Below are 24,533 nucleotides of genomic sequence, written 5' to 3'. Positions count from 1 at the left end.
CTTCTCCCACATTCACTTCACCTGGTCCTCCTCAACGCAACCTGCCACTGTACTCGATGTTGACTTACACCTCAAAGAAAGCTTCATCAAAGCTTCTGTCCATATCAAACCTAGCAACCACCAACAATACCTCACCTTTGACAGTTGCCACTCACTCTATACCAAGAAGTCTGTTCCATACTGCCCAGCCACCTGTGGCCATCACACCTGTAGTGACAAGGAGTCCATCTCCAAATATACCAGGAATCTCACTTGAAGCCTTCAGAGACTGTAATTACCTTCCCAACATTGTACAGAAACAGATCACAAATACTTTCTCTCCTGGTCACCCACCTCTTCCCATTCTCCTCTTATCATGCCCTGCGTCCTACACACTATCCTTCCTATGCTTTCCACAATGGCATTCCTTCACCCACCAAACCTACACAATATCCTCATTCATCCCTACACGACGCCTGTTCTAAACCCTTGCCTCATGGCTCATATCCTTGTAACAGACCTAGGTGAAAGACCTTTTCTATATGTCCTGCCACCACCATGTACTCCAGTCTGTCCCATCAAAGGCAGGGCCACCTTTGAAACCAGTCATTTGATCTACAAGCCACTGTGCTGCAGTCTACATGGGCATGACAACCAACAAGCTGTCTGTCCACATGAATGGCTGCTGACAAACCGTGGCCAGGAAATGTCTGGACCACTCCATTGCTGAGCTTGCCACCCAGCAAAATGTTATTTGTGTCAGTGACTGCTTCACAGCCTGTGCCATCTGGATCCTTCCCACCAACAACAGCTTTTCTGAATTGTGCAGATGGGAACTCTCCCTGCAATAAATCCCATGTTCCCATAACCCCCCTGGCCTCAACCTTTGTTAGTCACTGTCTTCCACTGTTCCCTGTTTCCACTCCAGCACTGCACAAGCTCCTGTTCCACCAACACACCCACAACCTTTTTACTTCTCCAATTTTCCAGTAACCGTCCCCTCCCCCTCCCTCCTCCACCCTGCCCAATGTCTAACTTCCTGACTGCACCCAGCTGCCCTACCCTCTCTTCACCTCGCCCCTGTATGCTCCCAAAGCAGCACTTGACCATCCTCCACCCCTATCCTCCTGTCTCCCTCCCCTCCCTGCCCCAGCCTCCTCCTTACCCCACACCACCCAGATTGCTTTTCCCATCATGTACTGTTGCTCGCAGTCTGACCTTGGCAGCCAGAGGCAGAGGTCATGTGTGTGTGTGTGTGTGTGTGAGAGAGAGAGTTGCATTTGTGTGAATGTGTGTGTATTTTATCCAATTCATAAGATGGCGTTCTTGCTAAAAGCTTACTTGTTTTGCAGTCTTTTTGTTGTGCCTATCTGCTACTCCACATCTCCATTTTGTTTTTCAGCTTCTTTAAATTTTCTGTTTTGTTTTGCAATTAGTCCAGGGTTTTATTCAGTTTTCGTAGTACTTTTTTAAAATTTTACTAACTACTCTATAATTTGTGAAAGATCCATACTTGGCATACAAGTTAATCATTTCTGCATTGTGATCTCTGTAACAGTCTATTTTTTGTATTATTATCAATTCCAACAAGTCTGTGTTATTTTCAACAGAAATTAAATGACTAAATGAAATATGTGAGAAAAAGATTTTGTAAACAATATTTTTTATTGGGCTCTAATGTGTTATTGAATGATTTGATTCCAGATAGTACAGCTGCAGGAACTTCTAGAAGTAAGACACTCAGTCTTCATAGTTGGGAATGCTGGTACTGGCAAGACTATGGTATGGCGCACACTATTCAGGACGTACCAAAATATGAAGAGGAAGCCGTTTTACAATGACTTAAACCCAAAAGCTGTCACTAATGATGAGCTCTTTGGGATAATAAACCCTGCTACCAGAGAATGGAAGGATGGTGAGGTCACTGTAGTTAATTTAATTTTCACAAAGTGTTTCCATGATAAGACATATCTGCAGTAAACATAGCTAAGCATTCATGCCAAGCAACAACAGTCATACCCTAGTCCAAGCATTGGCATTGGGTTGCAGTTAATCCGGAATTCTGGCCTCGGCTGAACCAGTAGTAGCTATATTAACATAATATACACTCTTTGATTAACCAGATGGATAAGTTTGTGATCAAATATTATTTTGGCATAGGTGATATACAATCCTCACATCTGGATGAGAAGTTCTAATCCTCGAGGTTTCTGTACCTTAATCTTCTTTTACTCATTACCAGTGTTTCTCCAGATTGCAGTGACTATTCTGCTGCTACAGGCAATTAATCAAGTTAAAGCCTGGCTCCATTATTCATTTTTCTTTCAGTATTTTGACTTATGATTCATCCATCTGCTGAACAAGGCAGCCAATAAAATCATGATACATTGGATGTGTCCCAAACTTTGCTATAAAATGAATCTTTTATGGTCTGCCATGCATCCTATGGTGGCTTGCAGAGTAAGTATGAAGATGTATTGTAGATTATTAGGTTTTCCAATGCCCTCATTTCCACAGAGACCTTGATTATGCTGTCCCAAGCTTTATGGAACCTGTGCCACAAAACTGGTCTGATCATATCTCATTTGGTGTGACAGTGCTCAGTAACAGGGATTTGCTTGGTTGGTTCTGTTGTGTAGGTCATTGATATTTGGAATGGTCCCTTACCTGTACTGTCCTTGGACTCTCCATTCTGGCAAACCTATAATGTCTCATAGCTTGATGTTTCAGTGAAATAACTAAATACTTTTCCTAGGATTGTACAAAAGATGTACACAACACTGCTGTTACAATTGTGTGGCTCTTCCCACTTTTATTATTTATTTATTTTTATTTATTTATCTCTTGTTCCGGTGATCCATGTTGTGACAGTATCACAGGATATGGAACGTGTCAATTTTACAAGCTTTTGGCCAGAATTTATGGTAATACATAAAACAAAACAAAAACAGTAAACAGTAACTTAGGTCCAACTACAAAGAAAATACATTTTAGATATAGATAGAGATTACAAAACAAAAATCAGTGAACAGTAACTTAGGTCCCACTACAAAAATACATTTTAGAGAGAGATAAAGATTACAAAATAATAAGTGTTACAAAGAAATAAATATTGCAAAATATATGTTTACAATAAAAATATTTGGTATTACAAATACAAATTTGGGCATATATTTGCAATTTACAATACAAGAGATGTTAAACACTGTAGTTCAGGAACTCTTCTAATGTATAAAATGATCCTTGCAATAGGAACTGCCTTAAGGTTTTTTTAAACAGGAGATCATCATCTTTCAAACACTTAATTCTTGAAGGGAGGGCATTAAAAATCTTACAGCCACTGAAATGGACTCCTTTCTGCACCATACTTAGATTTGGCTGTTCATAGTGTATATCATGTTTCCTTCCAGTATTGTGACTGTGATATGCACTATTCAGCTTAAAGATGGATTTTTCTTTCCTTATGAAGCACATCAATGAGAATATATATTGCGCAGTGGATGTAAGTATTTCAAGCTTCTTAAAAAGATTCCTGCATGTGGCTCTAGGATGGACTCCACACATGATCCTTATGGCTCTTTTTTGTACACACAGTACTTTTTTAGCCAGTGGCTGAGTTCCCCAAAATATAATTCCAAATGCCATAATTGCATGAAAGTAACCATAATATGCTGACTTCATGGTTTCCATATTCCTATAAGAAGAAACAATGCGCAATGCATATGTTGCTGAACTTAGTCTTTTGCACAGATCCACGATGTGGTTGGACCAATTCAGTTTGCTATCAATATGCAAGCCTAGGTATTTTGAGGAATCTACCCTGTTTATTGTCTGCTCACCTACCTTTACAAATATTTCCTCATCTTTGGATGTTTTGGGGAACTGAATGTAGTTTGTTTTACAGTAATTTAAAATAAGACCATTAATGTTGAACCAGTTCACCGTTTCATTTAAAACCTTATTTGCTGTTACCTCAAGCTTATCTTCTGAATTATCAATAAGTAGTGTAGTGTCATCCGCGAAAATGGTGAATCTACAATATTCCATAGAGAGAGGAAGATCATTTATAAATATAATAAAAAGTAGGGGGCCCAGAACTGAGCCCTGCGGCACTCCACATGTGATGGTACCCCATTCTGAAGATATTGGGACACCATCTTGACTATCTACTACAACTTTTTGTTTTCTGTTTGACAGATATGAGTCGAGCCATTTCCCTGCTGCACCACTTATACCGAGATGTGCAGCTTTTTGTAAAAGAATTTGGTGATTTACACAGTCAAATCCTTTTGTTAGGTCACAAAATATGCCAATTGCTTTCAGTTTTTTGTTGATAGATTCCAAGAGTTTGCCAGTAAATGCAAATATTGCATCTTCTGTTGACAAACCTTTCCGAAATCCAAACTGACTTTTGCTGAAGCTATTGTGTTCACTGAGATGCTTAACTATCCTGGCATGCATTAGTTTCCCTAAAACTTTTGAAAAGCTTGTCAGTAGTGATATTGGCCTATAGTTAGTATCTGTCTTATCCCCCTTCTTATACAGCGGTTTTACAACTGCATACTTAAGCCTCTCAGGAACTATTCCTTGCTTAAGTGATGCATCAAAAATGTGGCAAAGGACTTTACTTACATGGCTGGAGCAGTATTTTAATAATTTGTTAGAAATGTTGTCAATTCGAGCAGAGTTTTTACTTTTCAGGGATTTAATAACTCTTTCAATTTCTTGAACAGTGACTGTTTTTACCTTCATGTGTTGCACTAAACCAGGTACTCTAGCTTTCAAAAAATTGATGGCTTGCTTCATGGACCCTTGTAAACCTATTGTAGGGAAGCAGCCTACTCACGCTGTAGTAAATTCACATCAGCTTGCATTGTGTGCTAGCCAGTCTGCTGTAACTAGCTCTGACGTCATAAATGTTGTGCAATACCTTAAAAATCAAGCAAATGACCTAAAACTTTTCTAGCATGTCAGGAATAATACTAAATTAATGTGTGTTAAATATCAGTTCGATAACTTCAGCCATTTTCGAAATTTGGACGTTTTTCTGAAAAAATCATTGGCGCAACAGAAAAGAGCTAGATACTTCAAAATTTATATTTAGATTCATCTTTCATAATGATTTAATAAAAACAGTACTTTGGATTTCACAAATTAAGACTTTAGTGGAAATTCATGATTTTCTGGTTTTCGTCTCAAAACTGAAGGAAGCAAGATAGATTAAGTAGGCTAATAAATAAGGCTAGGATGTTTATATTTAAATAGGTTGGAGGTCCGCTATGACCGTGAAGATGTGAAAAGTTTCTTTTGAATACCTATAAAATTATAGCGATAGCGGATCTCAAAAGGGCCAGTTCAGAGTTCATCTACTGCGTGCAGTGTAATTTAATTAATTCTCTCGCCCAAAATATTTAACTTAGCCACGTCAAAATTTTATTATCAATACTTACCTGCGTGCTGAATGCACGTTTAAATTAAGAGCTTCATCGGCCATCAGCAAAAGAAGCTATAAATTATTATGTAACTTGAAGTGGTGCGTAACTAGCCCAGCGGCTAGTCGGGAGAGCCGATTTGAGCAGGCGTTCCCTTAGCCGTCCGCACCGCGGCTATATATATAAGAACGCTGCGCGAGGAAGGAAGGCCCCAGTTCTCTCCAGACACTGAATAGCACGTCAGCTGTGTCGGGAGTCGCGTCGCTTCGGTATCACTGCTACAAACAGCCTCGGGTGCCGTATTAAGTTACTAGAGATACGCGGAACCATGAAATCATTTCAAGTGAAGGGTTAATTCTGGGATGATTTTCATTATCTAGCTTCAGTTTGCGTATTGTCGTATTTTCACGTGCCGTCACGGGACAGACATTCTACCAATTATTTAGCGTGGCGTTTGATGAAATATTCTCATCAGATTTTGGCGAGCATTCTTTTTAACATTTAATTCGGACATTTATAGTTGCATCAGCGCATTAGACTCTGAACTGCTCTGTTAGTTAGGTTGTAGGGATACTTGTGTTTGTTATCAGTGAATTTCAGAATATACTCAACTATTTTGGAAAATCGTTTTTTGATTAGAAATCCCGGACAATCTCCTAATTCCTCAGAGCTATAAGCTGCAGCTATAATGGTGTTCTCAGATGAAGTGGGCACTAGGAACTCTAATTACAGGCTTCACGTTTTGTTAAATCACTTTCTGGGTGCTAAAAAGTAAATAGAGAGCCAGTGTTGAGAACGGCGAAAGACAGCATTAACAACATTCTAAAAGCCTGAAACTGATTCAACATTCAAACATTTGTATTTCAAACATTTATACAGCAATTATTTTAATTTTCACAAGTTACTCGCCGCCCCACATATGGTGCATCGGCCGGGAAATCAACTAAGTGAAAGTGATTTTTAACTATTCGGATTCGCGAGTGATATGCGACACGCAACTGAGTATAGAACAGTGAATGTGTTACGTGTGCATGGTGACGACGCAATTGGATTAACAACACATCTGGATTGACGGCGCTGTCACTGAGTCTAGCGGTGCTGCTGGCATCGCGAGAAGCCAGTCTCGCCGCACCGCAGTCGTCCGCTGGAGCAGCCGGCGCAGCGCCTGCAATTGCGGGCCACGCAAACACACAACAGCCGTCGGAGTGCCGTCTGCAGTTCAACGTGCCACGTCGCATTTGTAGTCCTGGTACGCCGTGCAGACAACGTCATGCAGAAGGAACTAAGTTAAGTGAAAAGCTATTAAAAATTTTACTAACCTGCACTAAAAGACTGTCGGCGATGGAACCGCCAAAAGAAGCTAAGATTAAACTTAAATTAGAACCTGTGTCTGTTGAGGGAACTGTAAATCCAGACAACGATTCAAGTGTAAATATGCAAGAAAGTAGTAATGTTAAAGTAAAATATGAAGTATTGTCTCCTGACAGTAGTGTATAAAGGGGCAATGATTCAATAATAGAGACCCCTGTAGTAAAGCAGAAAGCAGAAATTGTTGATTTATGGGATGATAGTTTATCTGATGAGTTAAAAACGAAACAGCCAACAGAGATGGTAGAGTTTAAACAGGAGAAATTAGATATGACTGAGCAAACAGAAGTTTCATTTAGTTTTGATGATTCTGGTGTTGGAGCTAGTTTTTCGTCACCTGAGTGTGATAAAAAGCCAGCTAGTGAGCAACCCAAAGACACTGGGGCTATTGATTTAAATGTTATATTACAAGCAATAGCTGCCAGTAATGCAAAAATGACAGCTGAATTAAAGTCTGAAATAACTGAGGTCAAAAGCAGTAATGCTGAATTAAAATCTAATATAATTGAGGTAAATAACAGGATTGTGGCCAGTCAAACTAATTTTAATAAACAATTGGAGGTAATGGACGATACCTTCAAGGCTGGTTGCAATAAGTTGAAAGAGGATCTAGACAGTTTGAATTGTAAAATTGATTACAGTCATGAGGATATTAAGAAAAAGGTTGCTCAACAGTTTTCTGAAATGTATAAAACAGTTAAATCCGAAGTTGCTGAGGTTCGCAAAGACTTCCAAATGGAAGATGCGAAGCTGGAGCACAAGTTAACAGAAAAGATCGAGGCGGAATCTGAACTGTGCTCAGATAGATTTAAAGATGTTAGGAAATACGGAAGCGTCCGATCCCGCCAAACGACACGTCACAAATATGGCGGAAACGACCATAAACCACGATTCCAATATGGCGCATATAAAGTCGTTACGTACACATTATGAGGACGAAAATAAATCGAAAACAACTATACACACGTTCCACAAAAAGCCTAATGACACTAACGGGACAAGAGTGGGAAATAGGGGGTTTTTGGGTGGTGGCAAACTAAATAGAACCACCCCCATACGAAACCACGCAAAACGACAAAAAAAACAGACATCACAAAACTCCCCAAATACCACTAAACACAATATCATCTGGAATCGGACACTTCCCTTGACCTATATAGCTCAACAGCAGCTCCCGATCCCATAAATTAGGACCTAACACTTCCCTTGACCTATATAGCTCAAAAACATCTCCCGATACAACCACACATTGGGATCGAACACTTCCCTTGCCCTGTTATCCTTACATCTCCACATACAGCCGTCCCTGGTCCGAGACGCCGGAACTTTAAGTAAGCCTCATTTCTTCACAGCATACTGAAGACTTCATGACTTCATCCAAAAATTCGAATAGTTGAAGAAATTTTACTAGAGACAACGCACTGTCCCCCATCATAGCCGACAACCGAAAACTGTTGACCCTGTCAGTCATATCCATACCTACCAAAGACGTAAAAAAATCAATTTACCAAAATTCACACACGACGCACACTCGCAAACTAAACCAAAAACATCACCAAACACACCACCAGAGAGCACCACCAATTGCATCAAAACGACACCTACAAACACGCCACTCTCAAACTAAATTCCGCGCCGTCGTGACGTCACACACCACTACAGCCTTACGTCACGGCTCAAAGCTGACAGGTGGGATCGGACGCTTCGGTCGACGCAGATGTTAATATTAAAGTAAACATATGTCAAGCAGACGTAGATGCAATTAAAACTGATACTACTCATATTGTACAAAGAGTAGATAATGTTGAATTGAGAGTAGAAAATATCAATACTAACATTGCTAACATTGAGAGTAAAATAGCTTCAGTAACTTCTGGTAATGGTAATATACAACAAGTTGTAGCTGCAAACGCCGCTTTTATCGGGTGTCGGCAGTTCTTGCGGTTCGATCCAGATAAAAATATCCACCCGCTAGATTTCTGGAACGATTTTGAAGATGTGATTCCACCAACTTGGTCTGAACGAGAGAAAATCTCATTTATTAAAAGCCATTTAGCAGGTGACGCCATGCGTTGGTCAGCTGATGTTATGTTGAAGTGTAAAACATTAGCGGAGTTTAAAACAGCTTCCATTAATGAGTATTGGTCTAGTAACAAGCAAAATGAAGTGTTGAGAGAATTTTGGAGTGGAAAATGCTTCAATGCAGGCAAGGAATCTATTAAAGAATTTGCTAGGTCATGGATTTCGCGTTTGTCACATTTGGACGAAAAGCTGAAACCTGAAATGATAATACTGGGTCTTGAAGCCAAACTGCCATGGTACTGGCAAACTAGAATTATATCTGCCCCTAGAGACAATCTTGATCATTTTGTTGAATATTTGGAACGTGTAGAACGTGTTGCTGCCAATGAGGAGCAAGCACGTAATAACAGAAATGCCAATAACAATAATAGTAATTTTAGGAACGAGCAAAATGGCAATGTTAACATCAGAACAGTAGGTGTTCGCCATCCTAAGAGAGGTAGGAATTGGGGAAATAATTATCAGAACCAACAATGGCATCCAAATGACAGTAATGTTGTTCCAAACAGAATTATGCAGGTAAACAACAGCGCGGAAAGCAATGCTATGCCAGCTAACTATAATGAAACTTAAGGAAACAGTAGTAGGCCGAGGCAGGAAAACTAGTTCCCGTCTATGAGGACACTGGCGCTTACCAGGCGGTTACTTTTCCTAAGCCAGTAGTTAAGGGAATTGGTAAGACAGATCAGAATACTCAGACTGAACATGTGGATGAAGAGTCGGTAGCATCTAAGGATACAACAGAAATATTAGATCACTCACAGTATTTGATAGATACCGTGTTAGAGACGCTTTCTAAGTGGGAAGAGAAAGAGAAGGCGCAGCAGTGTAACGATAGGGAGGAGCTACAAAATACTGAATTGACAGGTGAAGAAGCAGAAGAAATTCATGCTTATATTTACGATGAGGATGATATGCTCTTATCTAAAGTGCCTGTGCAGGATGTTGATACTGTACTAATAAATTTAGGACAGGAGATAAGTGAGAATGTAGAGGGTAGGCTGTTGAGGGTCGATGAACCCAGTAGCTGTGACCAGTTGTCACTTGAGAAGGAAACCGACGATAATGGTGAAAGTGGTTTAGCTGTAACTAGTGTTATGCCTGGTCTGGAGATGCAGATTCGCTCAGACTACAGTAATTTGGGTTATGTTCAGCAAACTAAATGTAATGAAGTCGTGCGGTGTTTCGATTTAAAATTAATAGACCGACTGGAAAAGGCAGCTGAAAATGTAATTCAGGAAACCCCTCCACACTGTGACCTAAATGTAATGAAGACAGATGTCAATCACTTTAGTTGGAGACAAATCCAAAAGGAACTACTAGATGAATTTGAGGAACCACCTGTACAACCTAGAATAAGCCACCCTATAATAATAGTGAATATGTTGGGTATCAATGTACGTTGTCTCTTAGACAGTGGAAGTGAGGTGAGTGCAATATCTCAGTCCTTCTTTGATGCATTACCTGGTAAAGACAAGCTTACAGTAATGAGGGTATCAGGACTAAGAATAATTGGTGCTACTGGCAAGGTGTCAAAAACAATAAAGCAAGAAGCTTTGCTGCCCTTTAACATTAATGGTAATTTAATTGATCATCCATGTTTAATTGTAAACAATCTCAGTATTGAGGTTTTAATTGGCATAGATTTCTTGTCAAAATATCAGAGTGTTGTTGACTTTGAAAGAAGCCAGTTAAAAATGGTCTTGTCAATAACCAGAGTAATTATAGTACCTTTTAGTGATAAACATGTAGTAACTGATCATGAAACTTGGGAGCTGCCTATACGAGTTCTGAAAAATAGGAGGTATTGGGACGAAGGTGTTAATCTTAGTAACAGTAAGCTGAACACAGAAGAAGAAGAAGAAGCAATTATTTTAGACAAAATAGAGGCTAAATTGCAGGAAATCGATAAGATTTCAGACAATCAAAAGGAGGAACTGAGACAGGTTCTAAAAAGGCATCATAAGGTATTTTCAGATCGACCTGGCATAGTCAAAGGTTATGAATGTCAATTAAAGGTGAAACCCGGCCAAGTGTTTTTCAGGAAGCCATACCAAATACATGTAGCTAGGAAGGAGGCAGTTCGAAAGGAGATACAGAGAATGCTAGAGTGGGGTGTGATTGAAAAAGCGGTCAGTGAGTACAATAATCCTCTTGTTGTTGTACCAAAAAGAGACGGGAGTGTCAGATTGGTCTTGGACGCTCGTTGGTTGAATGAAATAGTGATTAGGGAAAGTGATAGACCGCAGAACATGGACGAGTTATTGCAAAATTCCGGGGAGTAAAATTCTTAACTTCTATGGACATCACGTGTGGATATTGGAATTTGCCACTGGCGGAAAGTTCGAGGAAGTACACAGCTTTCTTGTACGAAGGAGTTTGTTACCAATATCGTGTGGTACCTTTCGGACTTAATATCTCTGTTTGTGCCTTCGTACGTGTGATGTGCCATGTTTTAGGACCAGCTTTAAGTAATAAAATAACAGTCTATGTAGATGATCTGTTAATAGCAACTCCTACCTGGGAAGAACACATAGCTTTATTAGAGGAAGTGTTAGAGGCTATTGAGAGAGGTGGCATGAAACTAAAGATTGAAAAGACAGAGTGCGTTAAAGAGGAAATAGGTTTCTTGGGATATAGGATAAGTGGAAAAGGTATTCTGCCTGACCCAAGGAAGCTAGCAGTCATTGAAAAATTTGAGGCTCCCAGAAACAAGAAGCAGTTGAGATCGATGTTCGGTCTGTTTGGCTTCTATAGGCGTTTTGTTAGTGATCAGGCTTTTAATGCTCCCTGTCTTCACCTCCTGCTGAAAAAGAATACCCCTTGGGTTTGGACAGCAGAATGTCAACAGGCGTTTGAGGTGCTTAAATATTCTTTAATTAATAGTCCAATTTTACATCATCCTGATTTTGAAAAACCATTCTGCATGTCTGTTGATGCTAGTGGCTATGGTATAGCTGTGGAGATATTCCAAGTAGCAATAGAAAACGAACAAGAAGTGCACAAGACTATAGCTTTCGCAAGTTGATCTTTACAGGCAGCAGAGAGAAATTATGGCATCTCAGAACTAGAAGCATTGGCAATTGTATTTGGGGTACAAAAGTTTGAGCAGTATTTATTAGGTCACAAGATAATTGTTTACAGTGACCATAAGGCGTTGACCTTTTTAAAGACCTGTAAGTTGAGGAATTCTCGTTTGGTAAGATGGTCATTGTATCTCCAGCAGTTTGACCTTGAGGTTAGATATATTCAAGGGAAAGACAATCTGGTAGCTGATGGGTTATCTAGAAGTGCGGAGCTCTGTGATGACGAGGGAATTACAGCAACAGACCTAAATGAAGTTCGAATGTTTGCATTGCACAAAGTAAAGGAAGAAAGTGCATTAAAGAGAGTGATTAAGAACTTGAGACGGGAGCAGAATGAAGATGACCAACTGAAATTAGTGAAGAGCTATTTAGGAAATGCGAACTATCCTAAGGTTTCGCAATACTATTGTTTGCATAAAGGTATTCTGTTTAGGAGGAAAAAGATAGGTGTTTCTGAGTGGAAGCTGTGCTTTCCCTCACAACATGTAGACTTACTAATCGACTATGTACACCTGAGGTATGGGCGCTACGGTGCAAAGAAGTGCATTGCAAAATTAAAAGAGAAGGTTGTGTTTGACAACATGTACCGCCGTGTGGCCAAGCGTCTAGCATCTTGTGTAGTGTGCCAGAAAGTCCGTGCTGCTAACACCAGAATACAAGGGGATATGCATTCAGTAGAGCCCAATGAAACCCTAGAATTACTGGCTTGTGATTTGTTTGGCCCTCTTCCTGTTTCGAGAGGTGGTTGTACCCATGTTTTTGTTGTTGTGGATGGATTCAGTAAATATGTTAAACTATACCCAATTAAAAGAGCAAATGCAAAAACATTGGTTGACAAGTTGGAAAAAGATTTCTTCGTGAACGTTGGCGTTCCAAAGAATTTGCTGTCAGACAATGGGCCTCAATTTAAGTCTGATAGATTTAAGGAATGTCTAGATAAGGCCGGCATGAAACATCTGAAAATATCTGCGTATTTTCCCCAAGGAAATATGAGTGAACGTATTATTAGGGAATTGAATAGGCTTTGCAGAACTTATTGTGCTCGGAAACACTCAAGTTGGGAAGAGCACATTAAGTATTTTGAGAATGTAACTAACAACTTAAGACATGATGCAACTGGTTTTGCACCTTGGCCAAGAACCGCACAATGTGATTGCAGATATGGTAGAATTCCCTATTCTAACGCAAATATCCACAGATGAGAAGAAACTAAAGGCTAGGGCTAATATGAGAAAAAGAGCGTTGGAAAGGAAGAAGCGTCATGACGCAAAAGCTGTACCTACTAGCTTTGAAATAGGTCAATTAGTCCTTGTTAAAACCAAAGAAAAATCAAAGAAAGTAAATGCAGAAACAAGGAAATTCATGTTCGTATACCAAGGACCTTTCAGGATCATAGGAAAACCACATGCCAATGCATATAGGCTAGAGTACCCTAAAAGTAAGAAGCTATTAGGTCTTAGGAACGTGATCGACCTAAAGAGATTCATAGGAAGCTAATGAATGCTGTAGGGAGGAGGTTGTTCTGTAACCTCTACACAGTGTGGCAGCTGTGCAGTCCCAGCTGTGTGAGATCTTCTTTCCATTTCAGGTCTCACTCATTCTTCATCTTTCCTATCCACAAAAATTTTGACCTTTTCTTTCCAAATACTAAAATTTTCCATCATGACTATCAAGCCAGCATTAAGCCAATGAATGCTGTAGGGAGGAGGTTGTTCTGTAACCTCTACACAGTGTGGCAGCTGTGCAGTCCCAGCTGTGTGAGATCTTCTTTCCCTTTCAGGTCTCACTCATTCTTCATCTTTCCTATCCACAAAAATTTCGACCTCTTCTTTCCAGATATGAAATTTTTCTGTCATGGCTATCAAGCCATGAGTTCTGTAACCATTCTATCCACCGATTAGTGAAGAAAAATACCTAATGTGACAAACCTAATAGTGACAAACAATAGAGAAGTATGATGTAATTAAGATACAATGTATTTGAGTAACAAGTATGTATAGAACCCTGGTACTATGGTAAGTACAAAGTGTTGTTTTATTGGAAATGGTCCACCAACAGTAATTTAAAAAGATAGATGAATTCATATACAAGCAGGATCTGAAGTGGTAGTGAAACCTAGTGTATGCATTAGAGCTAACTAAGAAATAGTAAAAGAGATTGCTTAGTGTTAGGAAAAATATGCAGATAAGTTGTAAGATTAAACTCACCTGGTGTAGCAAGGAAAGGCAGTGTAATAGAATTGAGCAGTGTTTGTGGTTGAGGCGTGAAGGACACGTCCCTGAAGTATTTATAAGGTTGGAGCTGGCCGTTATTTTAGTGTAGTGTGTGACAGGATACACCTACACGTATTGAGGTTATGAGTTGGAGGCGTGAATGCGACCATAGGTACCCTTATGTTAGATGAGACAGAGCAGCTCATGGTGTCCTATAGGTTTAAGGAATTTAGCATTACGCTCGTCCATAATTACTTGATGCACTTTAGTGGTAGGTCTGAGAGAGACTACCTGAGTTTCAGCGTCCGATCGAGTGGAAATGGTTTGCCACGTGAGCAAACTGATCAGCTACAATACACTATGAATATGAGATAAATGTGCTATCCTATGCTTTAAATATTAATAGAGTGAGTGTTAAATAAGTACATACACTAGCAAAATAAATAAGTAACATAATGGCAGACGTGAAACATTAATTTTAGCTCAGCATAAATACACTTCAAAGTAAGTAAGTACCTAATTGCAGATGTGGAACTAACACAACAGCAGAGGACCAATAAGTGGATTTTGTAGTCAACTAAACGTAGTGTGTTTTGAACACTCAGAACTGTACTATTACCAAAAGTTACTCACATGTACAAAGAAGCAGAGAAAACAACTACTAATCAAATATACTCATACTATCTCTAAGAATAAAGTAATCAAAGATGAGTCAGCTAAGTGAATAAAATACAAATGTATCAGGAATGTACCGAGCATTTGTTCAGTGTTCCGGCCCAGAAATAATAAATTGAAATTAAATAGGATTCATGATTGTATGCCTTGAGCATAAATTTTCTCTAGTAAGTGACTAACGGCGTTCTGAGCCATTTGTTTACCGATTTTATGATATTTAAGTATCCGTGAGAGTAATATTGAAAAAGTTCTGTTAACTTTGTTCCAGCAAAATATTGAAGGATAAAATGTATATATATATACCCATTTCATTGTGACCCACCCTTAGATATTAAGTGAACAGAGTCTGAGGCACTCTTTTTGTTTGTTCTACAGGACAAACCAGATAATGGCAGCCTGGTAGCTGCGTGAAAGCATGGAGTGACTTGGACACAACTCACAGTGACCCCTCCCCTTTCCCCCATGTAATTTAGAGAGAACGTGAAGGACGCACACCATAGCAACTTCCCCTCCTCTACCCTTGTGAATGGAAGTGTAGGACGCCAGCCAAAGCGGCTACAATTACGTGTGTAAAAATTATTTGTGAACTTTTCTTTCAGGTTTAGAAAAGACTGCTAAGAGATAACCATCTGTTTATGTATCATGTTATTTTCTTTGAATTTGTGTATGTAAAAATGTATTTAATGGATCTAAGATTTTCATAATTTTTCAATTCATATCTGTTTGTTTGTCTAAGGCAATATGTATGCCAAAATATTTCATTGACTTTGCTTAAAATTTTGAGTGATGACATTGTTTAAAAGGCAGTGAACATGCCCACAATTTAAATAATTAATGTAGGTAATCAGTTTTCGTTAATGTTTCTACATGTTTATATTTCAATTTTGATTTTTTATAGGGAGTTAAACTGTACTCTTGCTTCCCTTTTTGTACTTAATTTTTTTTCATTCATTAACATTCATAAACAAAAAAAATTTAAGTAGAGGGTGATGTAGGGAAGCAGCCTACTCACGCTGTAGTAAATTCACATCAGCTTGCATTGTGTGCTAGCCAGTCTGCTGTAACTAGCTCTGACGTCATAAATGTTGTGCAATACCTTAAAAATCAAGCAAATGACCTAAAACTTTTCTAGCATGTCAGGAATAATACTAAATTAATGTGTGTTAAATATCAGTTCGATAACTTCAGCCATTTTCGAAATTTGGACGTTTTTCTGAAAAAATCATTGGCGCAACAGAAAAGAGCTAGATACTTCAAAATTTATATTTAGATTCATCTTTCATAATGATTTAATAAAAACAGTACTTTGGATTTCACAAATTAAGACTTTAGTGGAAATTCATGATTTTCTGGTTTTCGTCTCAAAACTGAAGGAAGCAAGATAGATTAAGTAGGCTAATAAATAAGGCTAGGATGTTTATATTTAAATAGGTTGGAGGTCCGCTATGACCGTGAAGATGTGAAAAGTTTCTTTTGAATACCTATAAAATTATAGCGATAGCGGATCTCAAAAGGGCCAGTTCAGAGTTCATCTACTGCGTGCAGTGTAATTTAATTAATTCTCTCGCCCAAAATATTTAACTTAGCCACGTCAAAATTTTATTATCAATACTTACCTGCGTGCTGAATGCACGTTTAAATTAAGAGCTTCATCGGCCATCAGCAAAAGAAGCTATAAATTATTATGTAACTTGAAGTGGTGCGTAACTAGCCCAGCGGCTAGTCGGGAGAGCCGATTTGAGCAGGCGTTCCCTTAGCCGTCCGCACCGCGGCTATATATATAAGAACGCTGCGCGAGGAAGGAAGGCCCCAGTTCTCTCCAGACACTGAATAGCACGTCAGCTGTGTCGGGAGTCGCGTCACTTCGGTATCACTGCTACAAACAGCCTCGGGTGCCGTATTAAGTTACTAGAGATACGCGGAACCATGAAATCATTTCAAGTGAAGGGTTAATTCTGGGATGATTTTCATTATCTAGCTTCAGTTTGCGTATTGTCGTATTTTCACGTGCCGTCACGGGACAGACATTCTACCAATTATTTAGCGTGGCGTTTGATGAAATATTCTCATCAGATTTTGGCGAGCATTCTTTTTAACATTTAATTCGGACATTTATAGTTGCATCAGCGCATTAGACTCTGAACTGCTCTGTTAGTTAGGTTGTAGGGATACTTGTGTTTGTTATCAGTGAATTTCAGAATATACTCAACTATTTTGGAAAATCGTTTTTTGATTAGAAATCCCGGACAATCTCCTAATTCCTCAGAGCTATAAGCTGCAGCTATAATGGTGTTCTCAGATGAAGTGGGCACTAGGAACTCTAATTACAGGCTTCACGTTTTGTTAAATCACTTTCTGGGTGCTAAAAAGTAAATAGAGAGCCAGTGTTGAGAACGGCGAAAGACAGCATTAACAACATTCTAAAAGCCTGAAACTGATTCAACATTCAAACATTTGTATTTCAAACATTTATACAGCAATTATTTTAATTTTCACAAGTTACTCGCCGCCCCACACTATTTTTTCTGTTACTGTTAAAAAATTGTAGTTGAATGTGTCTGCAACTGTTTTTGGATCGCTAACAAGATTACCCTCACTTTTGATTTGGATATTTTCACTACAAACTGCATTTTTCCCCGTTTCCTTCTTTACAATTTTCCAGATAGTTTTTACTTTATTGCTAGAGTTGTCAATTTCTGCCTTCAAGCACATGTTCTTTGCTGCCTGAATTGTCTTATTCAGAACTTTATTGTAGATTTTATAGTGTGTAATCCTACTGTTATCATTTGAACTCCTGGCTGCAGCATATAGTTCTCTTCTTGTTTTACAAGAGATTTTGATGCCTTTAGTAATCCAAGGCTTGTTTCCAGATTTGAACAGGTTTTCTCTCACTGATTTTTTAGGAAACGCTTCTTCAAAAAGGCTTGTAACTTCATTGATAAATATATTAAATTTTGAATTAACATCAACTGTAGCATATACAGGAGACCAGTCCAGAAGCCGTAATTGCTGATTAAAGGTTTCAGTGGTGTGTCTGTTTATAATCCTAAATGTTTTCCAAATGAAATTTTCTTTTCTTTGTACATTCATTTGGTTTAGAGTGAGAAATTGCCCTTCATGATCAGAGAGACCATTTATAATATTTTTCATGGTTAAATTATTGCAAATATCCTTATCTACAAATACATTATCTATTAAAGTTCTAGAGCTGGCAGTTACTCTAGTTGGAGTGTTCACAAGTGGTACTAAATTGTAACAGTACATTAAATGTTCAAAATCTGTCTTGTTTCTATTTTCTGTTAAAAGGTCCACATTGAAGTCACCCATAACAATGATAGATTTAGTTTTCCTACATAGGTGGGCCAGAAGTGATTCCGTTTGTCTTAGAAATACATTTAGATTTCCAGCAGGTGCCCTGTAAGCAGCCAGAACAATAACAGTTGCACTATCTGCTGTTAACTCAGTGCCACACACCTCAAAATGTTGTTCATCACAGTATTTGCTTAAATCTAGGGATTTATACACTATATTATTTTTTATAAATATTGCCACACCACCTTTTTCCATAACAGATCTACAGTAATGAGTAGCTAAACTAAAGTTCTCAATCTGTATCATGTGGATCCCATTCATAACGTGATGTTCTGAGAAACACAGTATATCAGGCTCACTTTCACACTCGTCTTTTAAATTTATTAGCAACTGGTCTATTTTATTCTTGAGGCTACATATATGTTGGTGGAATAAAGACAAAGTTTGATTTTTTCTCACCTCTGCATTTGCGCGATGTTTGCTAGGAGTAGCTTTTTTCAGTACATTAGTTGATACTATTGCTTGGGGTGTGGAAAACATATGTTGAACACACAAGACAGATGCTTCACGCAACTTTGAATCCTCATCTCTCATGTTACTCACCATACAAAACGCTGAGTTTGTTTTCTGTTGCGTGTAGGACAGGCAATAGTTACCGCTGAATATTAGTACTGTGAATTCTGCAATGGGCATGTCCAATTTTGCTTTTACATATCATATACCTAGGTACCTCTACACTTACATCTCCAAACATAATTCCGATAAAACAATCTCAGTGAAATGATGCAGTAATCAATAAACACAGTGAAAACATGGCACAGTGGCAGTAGATCATAATAAGAATAGTGCATACCTTCCTGTTGTGCAGAAAGTCAACAACATGATTAAGATATTCAGTGCGTAAGTCACATGGACCAGTTACACTTCGTTGTTTCATGTTTGCTTTCTGAGTACAAACTTTACTCATGAGAACTGTGCAGTGGTATTACATATGAGGGGGAACACAAAAGTAATGAGAATTTTTCCCTGGGAGTTGGTAGGACACTAGTTCTGAATTCTTCCACCAGGTGTTTTCGCTGGACACCATTTTGTATTAGTTGCCCTAGTGTTACTGGTGTTGGAAAATTATTGTGGACAATGGTGTTCCTCCCCCCACGCCCCCCCCCCCCCACCCTCCCCCCTCAAGTGCTGTTTCACGTTTTCAGCAGTTCTTCATTAGCAGACATTAAAAGCCAACATGCTAACTCCATGTTCTGCTTCCTGTTGGGGAAATCAGCAGCGGAAACTGCTGCAATGCTTTGAGCCAGGGAAGGGTTTAAGAGTGGTTTTCTCATTTTAAAAGCGATCAAATCTCAATTGAAGACAGAACGTGACCCCCAACATTTCTGACTTCCAGAGTGGGTGAAAGCGTTAAAAAAATCTGTGTTGCAATCATGTTTGATCATTGTAAATCATTTGATGAATTGGTGGAAATGATTGGAAATCCTGGAGTTCATTACAAAATTGACAGCCAGAGAACCAATCATTTATGCATGTGTCGGGCTGTCAAAACTTGATCTAGATTTTGACACAAAAGTCATCATGTGTAACAAATCATGGTGTGGTGGATATGACCTAGAAACCAAGATCAAAGCCAAGATCAAAGAAAGCAAGGCAAGTGAGATCTCATGTGAAGACAATGTTGGTTTGTTTTTTCGACATCAAGGGGCTTGTCCACCATGAGTTTGTTCCCCACTGTACCTCAGTTAACAATCATTACTACCTTCAAATGTTAAAACGATTTCGTGAAACAGTGAGAAAAAAAATTATCCACATTATGGCAGCCAGGTGGTTGGCTTTTTCATCATGACAATGGCCCTGCACACACATTGAGTGTTACGTAGTTGTGGGCGAAAAACCAAATGACATCGGTTTCTCACCCATTTTATTCAGTAGACACTGTGTGTGTGTGTGTGTGTGTGTGTGTGTGTGTGTGTGTGTGTGAGAGAGAGAGAGAGAGAGAGAGAGAGAGAGAGAGAGAGAGTGTGTTAGTTTCCAAGAAGGAAAAACCTGAAAGGGAAGAATTTTCAAGACAAAGAAGTGGCAAAAAATTTGCTGGGGTCACTAAACAGCCCAAGTTCAGACAAGTTTAAAAATTGTTTCCACCAATGGAAAAGTGTTGGGGCATGTGTATTATGCCTGATGGACACTGCTTTGAAGGTGTTTAAGTTCTGAAAATGTTCCATAAAATACATGATTTTTTTTGTAAAACTGTTCTCATTATTTTTGGATCCTCCCTCAAATTTTTTAGTGTGCCCAGCACTGAGCTATATAGATGTTAAATGGTTACTTACCAATCGCAGACTGAGGGTTTTGGGTAGAGTTCAACTATTTAAAGGCTGCTATCAAAATAGATAATGAAAAGATTGATGAAATGTACGAGGCATGTTTTTTAAGTAAGTATCATTTTGCCACACTGCGGCCGCAGTGCTGCAGTCAGCGTACTGCGCAAGCGCACTGGGTACCTACATCTGTTGTCTATGCACTGACGCCATTACAGTCTGATTCTTCTGTGTTTACGTTGTGTACTGAGTGTTTAAGATTCCTCCGATAATCATGAGTCCAGCCAACGGTGAAGTACGGGCTGTTATAAGATTTCTTAGTGCTAAAGGCCTAAAAGCGATCGATATTCATCGTAAGATCTGTGCAGTTTACAGAGAAAACATTATGAGTGAAGGAATGGTAGGAAAGTAGGTGAGAGCATTTAAATGTAGCCACACAAATGTGCATGATGAACAACAGAGTAAGCTCCTTCGGTCGTTAATTCAAGTTTGGTGCAGGAATGGACAGTAAGGTGAGAGGAAACAGACGCTTTACAATTTCCTCCTTGCGGGATGACTTTCCTAATGTTTCTCATAGTGTTTTGTATGGCATTGTGATCGAGCACTTATATTACCGAAAATTGTGGGGACGTTGGGTACCGAAAATGTTGACGGATGTGCACAAAACCAAACGTTTAGACAGGGCATTGACTTTCCTTGAGCAGTACCACAACGATGGTGATGATTTATTAAGCCAAATTGTTACGGGCGATGAAACATGGGTGGCCTAATCACACCAGAATCAAAGCAAAAGTCCATGGAAGTTGAGCAAGGGCATCGTTTTACTGCAAGACAATGCCGTCTGCATGTGGTGAATCAGACCAAAGATCTCATCACATCTTTTTAATGGGAAACTCTAGATCATCCTCCGTACAGCCCCGATCTTGCACCCAATGACTACCATCTGTTCCTGCACTTGAAGAAACACCTGGTCGGTCAGTGTCTTCAAGACGATGATGAAGTCATAACAGTGGTAAAGCTGTGGTTAACAAGTCAGGCGACATACTTCTATGAGGAGGGTATTCAAAAATCGGTACATGATTATGACAAGTGCCTCAATATTGGCAGAAATTGTGTAGAAAAATAGATTAAGGTACAGGCTTTCGTGTAAAAATAAAATTATTGAGATATCTGAGCATGTCTTTTTTTTTAATTTCAAAATGGTACTTACTTAAAAAACATGCCTCGTATAATGAGATAAATGAAATTATTCCGATAGTGAAGGGAGACGAAAATTTAATAGCCATGGGTGACTGGAATTCGGTAGTAGGAAAAGGAAGAGAAAGAAACACAGTAGGTGAATTTGGAATGGGGGTAAGAAATGAAAAAGGAAGCCGCCTGGTAGAATTCTGCACAGAGCATAACTTAATCATAGCTAACACTTGGTTCAAGAATCATGAAAGAATGTTGTATACATGGAAGAGGCATGGAGTTACTGGAAGATTGCAGATAGATTATACAATGCTAAGACAGAGATTTAGGAACCAGGGTTTAAATTGTAAGACATTTCCAGGGGTAGATGTGGACTCTGACCACAATCTACTGGTTATGACCTGTAGATTAAAACTGAAGAAACTGTGAAAAGGTGGGAATTTCAGAAGATGGGACCTGGATAAACTGACAGAACCAGAGGTTGTAGAGAGTTTCAGGGAGAGCATTAGGGGACAATTGTCAGGATTTGGGGAAAGAAATACAGTAGAAGAAGAATGGGTAACTTTGAGGGATGAAATAGTGAAGGCAGCAGAGGATCAAGTAGGTAAAAAGATGAGGGCTAGTAGAAATCCTTGGGTAACAGAAGAGATATTGAATTTAATTGATAAAAGTAGAAAATACAAAAATGCAGTAAGTGAAGCAGGCAAAAAGGAATACAAACGTCTCAAAAATGAGATCGACAGGAAGTGCAAAATGGCTATGCACGGATGGCTAGAGGACAAATGTAAGGATGTAGAGGCTTATCTCACGAGAGGTAAGATAGATACTGCCTACAGGAAAATTAAAGAGACCTTTGGAGAAAAGAGAACCACTTGCATGATTATCAAGAGCTCCGATGGAAACCCAGTTCTAAGGAAATAAGGGAAAGCAGAAAGGTGGAAGGAGTATATAGAGGGTCTATACAGCGGCGGTGTTCTTGAGGACAATATTATGGAAATGGAAGAGGCGGTAGATGAAGATGAAATGGGAGATATGACACTGCGTGAAGAGTTTGACAGAGCACTGGCCCTGGTAGCAGACAACATTCCATTAGAACTACTGACAGCCTTGGGAGAGCCAGTCCTGACAAAACTCTACCATCTGGTGAACAAGATGTATGAGACAGGTGAAATTCCCTCAGACTTCAAGAAGAATATAATAATTCTAATCCCAAAGAAAGCAGGTGTTGACAGATGCGAAAATTACCGAACTGTCAGTTTAATAAGTCACAGCTGCAAAATACTAATTTGAATTCTTTGCAGACGAATGGAAAAACTGGTAGAAGCCAACCTCGGGGAAGATCAGTTTGGATTCCGTAGAAATGTTGGAACACGTGAGGCAATACTGACCCTACAACTTATCTTAGAAGATAGATTAAGGAAAGGTAAACCTACATTTCTAGCATTTGTAGACTTAGAGAAAGCTTTTGACAATGTTTACTGAAATACTCTCTTTCAAATTCTGAAGGTGGCAGGGGTAAAATACAGGGAGTGAAAGGCTACTTACAATATGTACAGAAACCAGATGGCAGTTATAAGAGTCAAGGGGCATGAAAGGGAAGCAGTGGTTGGGAAGGGAGTGAGACAGAATTGTAGCCTATCCCTGATGTTCAATCTGTATATTGAGCAAGCAGTAAAGGAAACAAAAGAAAAATTCGGAGTAGTAATTAAAATCCGTGGAGAAGAAATAAAAACTTCGAGGTTCACCGATGACATTGTTGTAGGAGACAGCAAAGGACTTGGAAGAGCATTTGAACAGAATGGACAGTGTCTTAAAAGGAGGGTATAAGATGAACATCAACAAAAGCAAAACAAGGATAATGGAAAGTAGTCGAATTAAGTCGGGTGATGCTGAGGGAATTGGATTAGGAAATGAGACACTTAAAGTAGTAAAGGAGTTTTGCTATTTGGGGAGCAAAATAACTGATGATGGTCGAAGTAGAGAGGATATAAAATGTAGACTGGCAATGGCAAGGAAAGCGTTTCTGAAGAAGAGAAATTTGTTAACATCGAGTATAGATTTAAGTGTCAGGAAGTCATTTCTGATAGTATTTGTATGGAGTGTAGCCATGTATGGAAGTGAAACATGGACGGTAAATAGTTTGGACAAGAAGAGAATAGAAGCTTTTGAAATGTGGTGCTACAGAAGAATGCTGAAGATTAGATGGGTAGATCACATAACTAATGAGGAAGTATTGAATAGGATTGGGGAGAAGAGAAGTTTGTGGCACAACTTGACCAGAAGAAGGGATCGGTTGGTAGGACATGTTCTGAGGCATCAAGGGATCACAAATCTAGTATTGGAGGGCAGTGTGGAGGGTAAAAATCGTAGAGGGAGACCAAGAGATGAATGCACTAAGTAGATTCAGAAGGATGTAGGTTGCAGTAGGTACTGGGAGATGAAGAAACTTGCACAGGATAGAGTAGCTTGAAGAGCTGCATCAAACCAGTCTCTGGGCTGAAGTCCACCACCACAACAACAACATAAGGCAGTAATGCCATTTATAAAATATGTTGAAGATTAGTAACTTATAAAAGTTCATTAAACCATTTTTGAGATACTGCCTACAGGAAAATTAAAAGTAGAAAATTACCATACTTACAAGTATAGCAGCCATATTAAAAATTATTTTATATTATGATGAATTATACAAATATTAATTAGTGACTTAATCCATTATTGAAGTACATCATCTTGTGCTAAAAAATTAGGGTAACAAAATTACAGTGTCGAAGTGCAGAATCTAACAAGCCTAAAAGCAAAATTTGTATTTGTAAATTGTGACTGTCCAGATTTTCAATGTCAATTATCTCATAAGTTAATTAATTTTATAAA

The 24,533-nt window shown here is 38.9% G+C and overlaps 1 protein-coding gene across 1 annotated transcript in view; it reads left to right on the top strand.

Moving 5' to 3' along the window:
• LOC126092703 (dynein beta chain, ciliary-like) overlaps positions 1-24,533 on the top strand; it is an 863,310-nt gene that overhangs the window by 652,744 nt on the left and 186,033 nt on the right. Inside the window, 1 exon segment of the mRNA XM_049908426.1 lies at positions 1,684-1,894. Within this exon segment, the coding sequence (XP_049764383.1) occupies positions 1,684-1,894 (211 nt within the window).

This window comes from Schistocerca cancellata, chromosome 7 (assembly GCF_023864275.1).
Source record: "Schistocerca cancellata isolate TAMUIC-IGC-003103 chromosome 7, iqSchCanc2.1, whole genome shotgun sequence".
Classification (NCBI taxonomy): Eukaryota; Metazoa; Arthropoda; class Insecta; order Orthoptera; family Acrididae; genus Schistocerca; species Schistocerca cancellata.
This window is presented reverse-complemented; position numbering and strand designations above follow the sequence as displayed.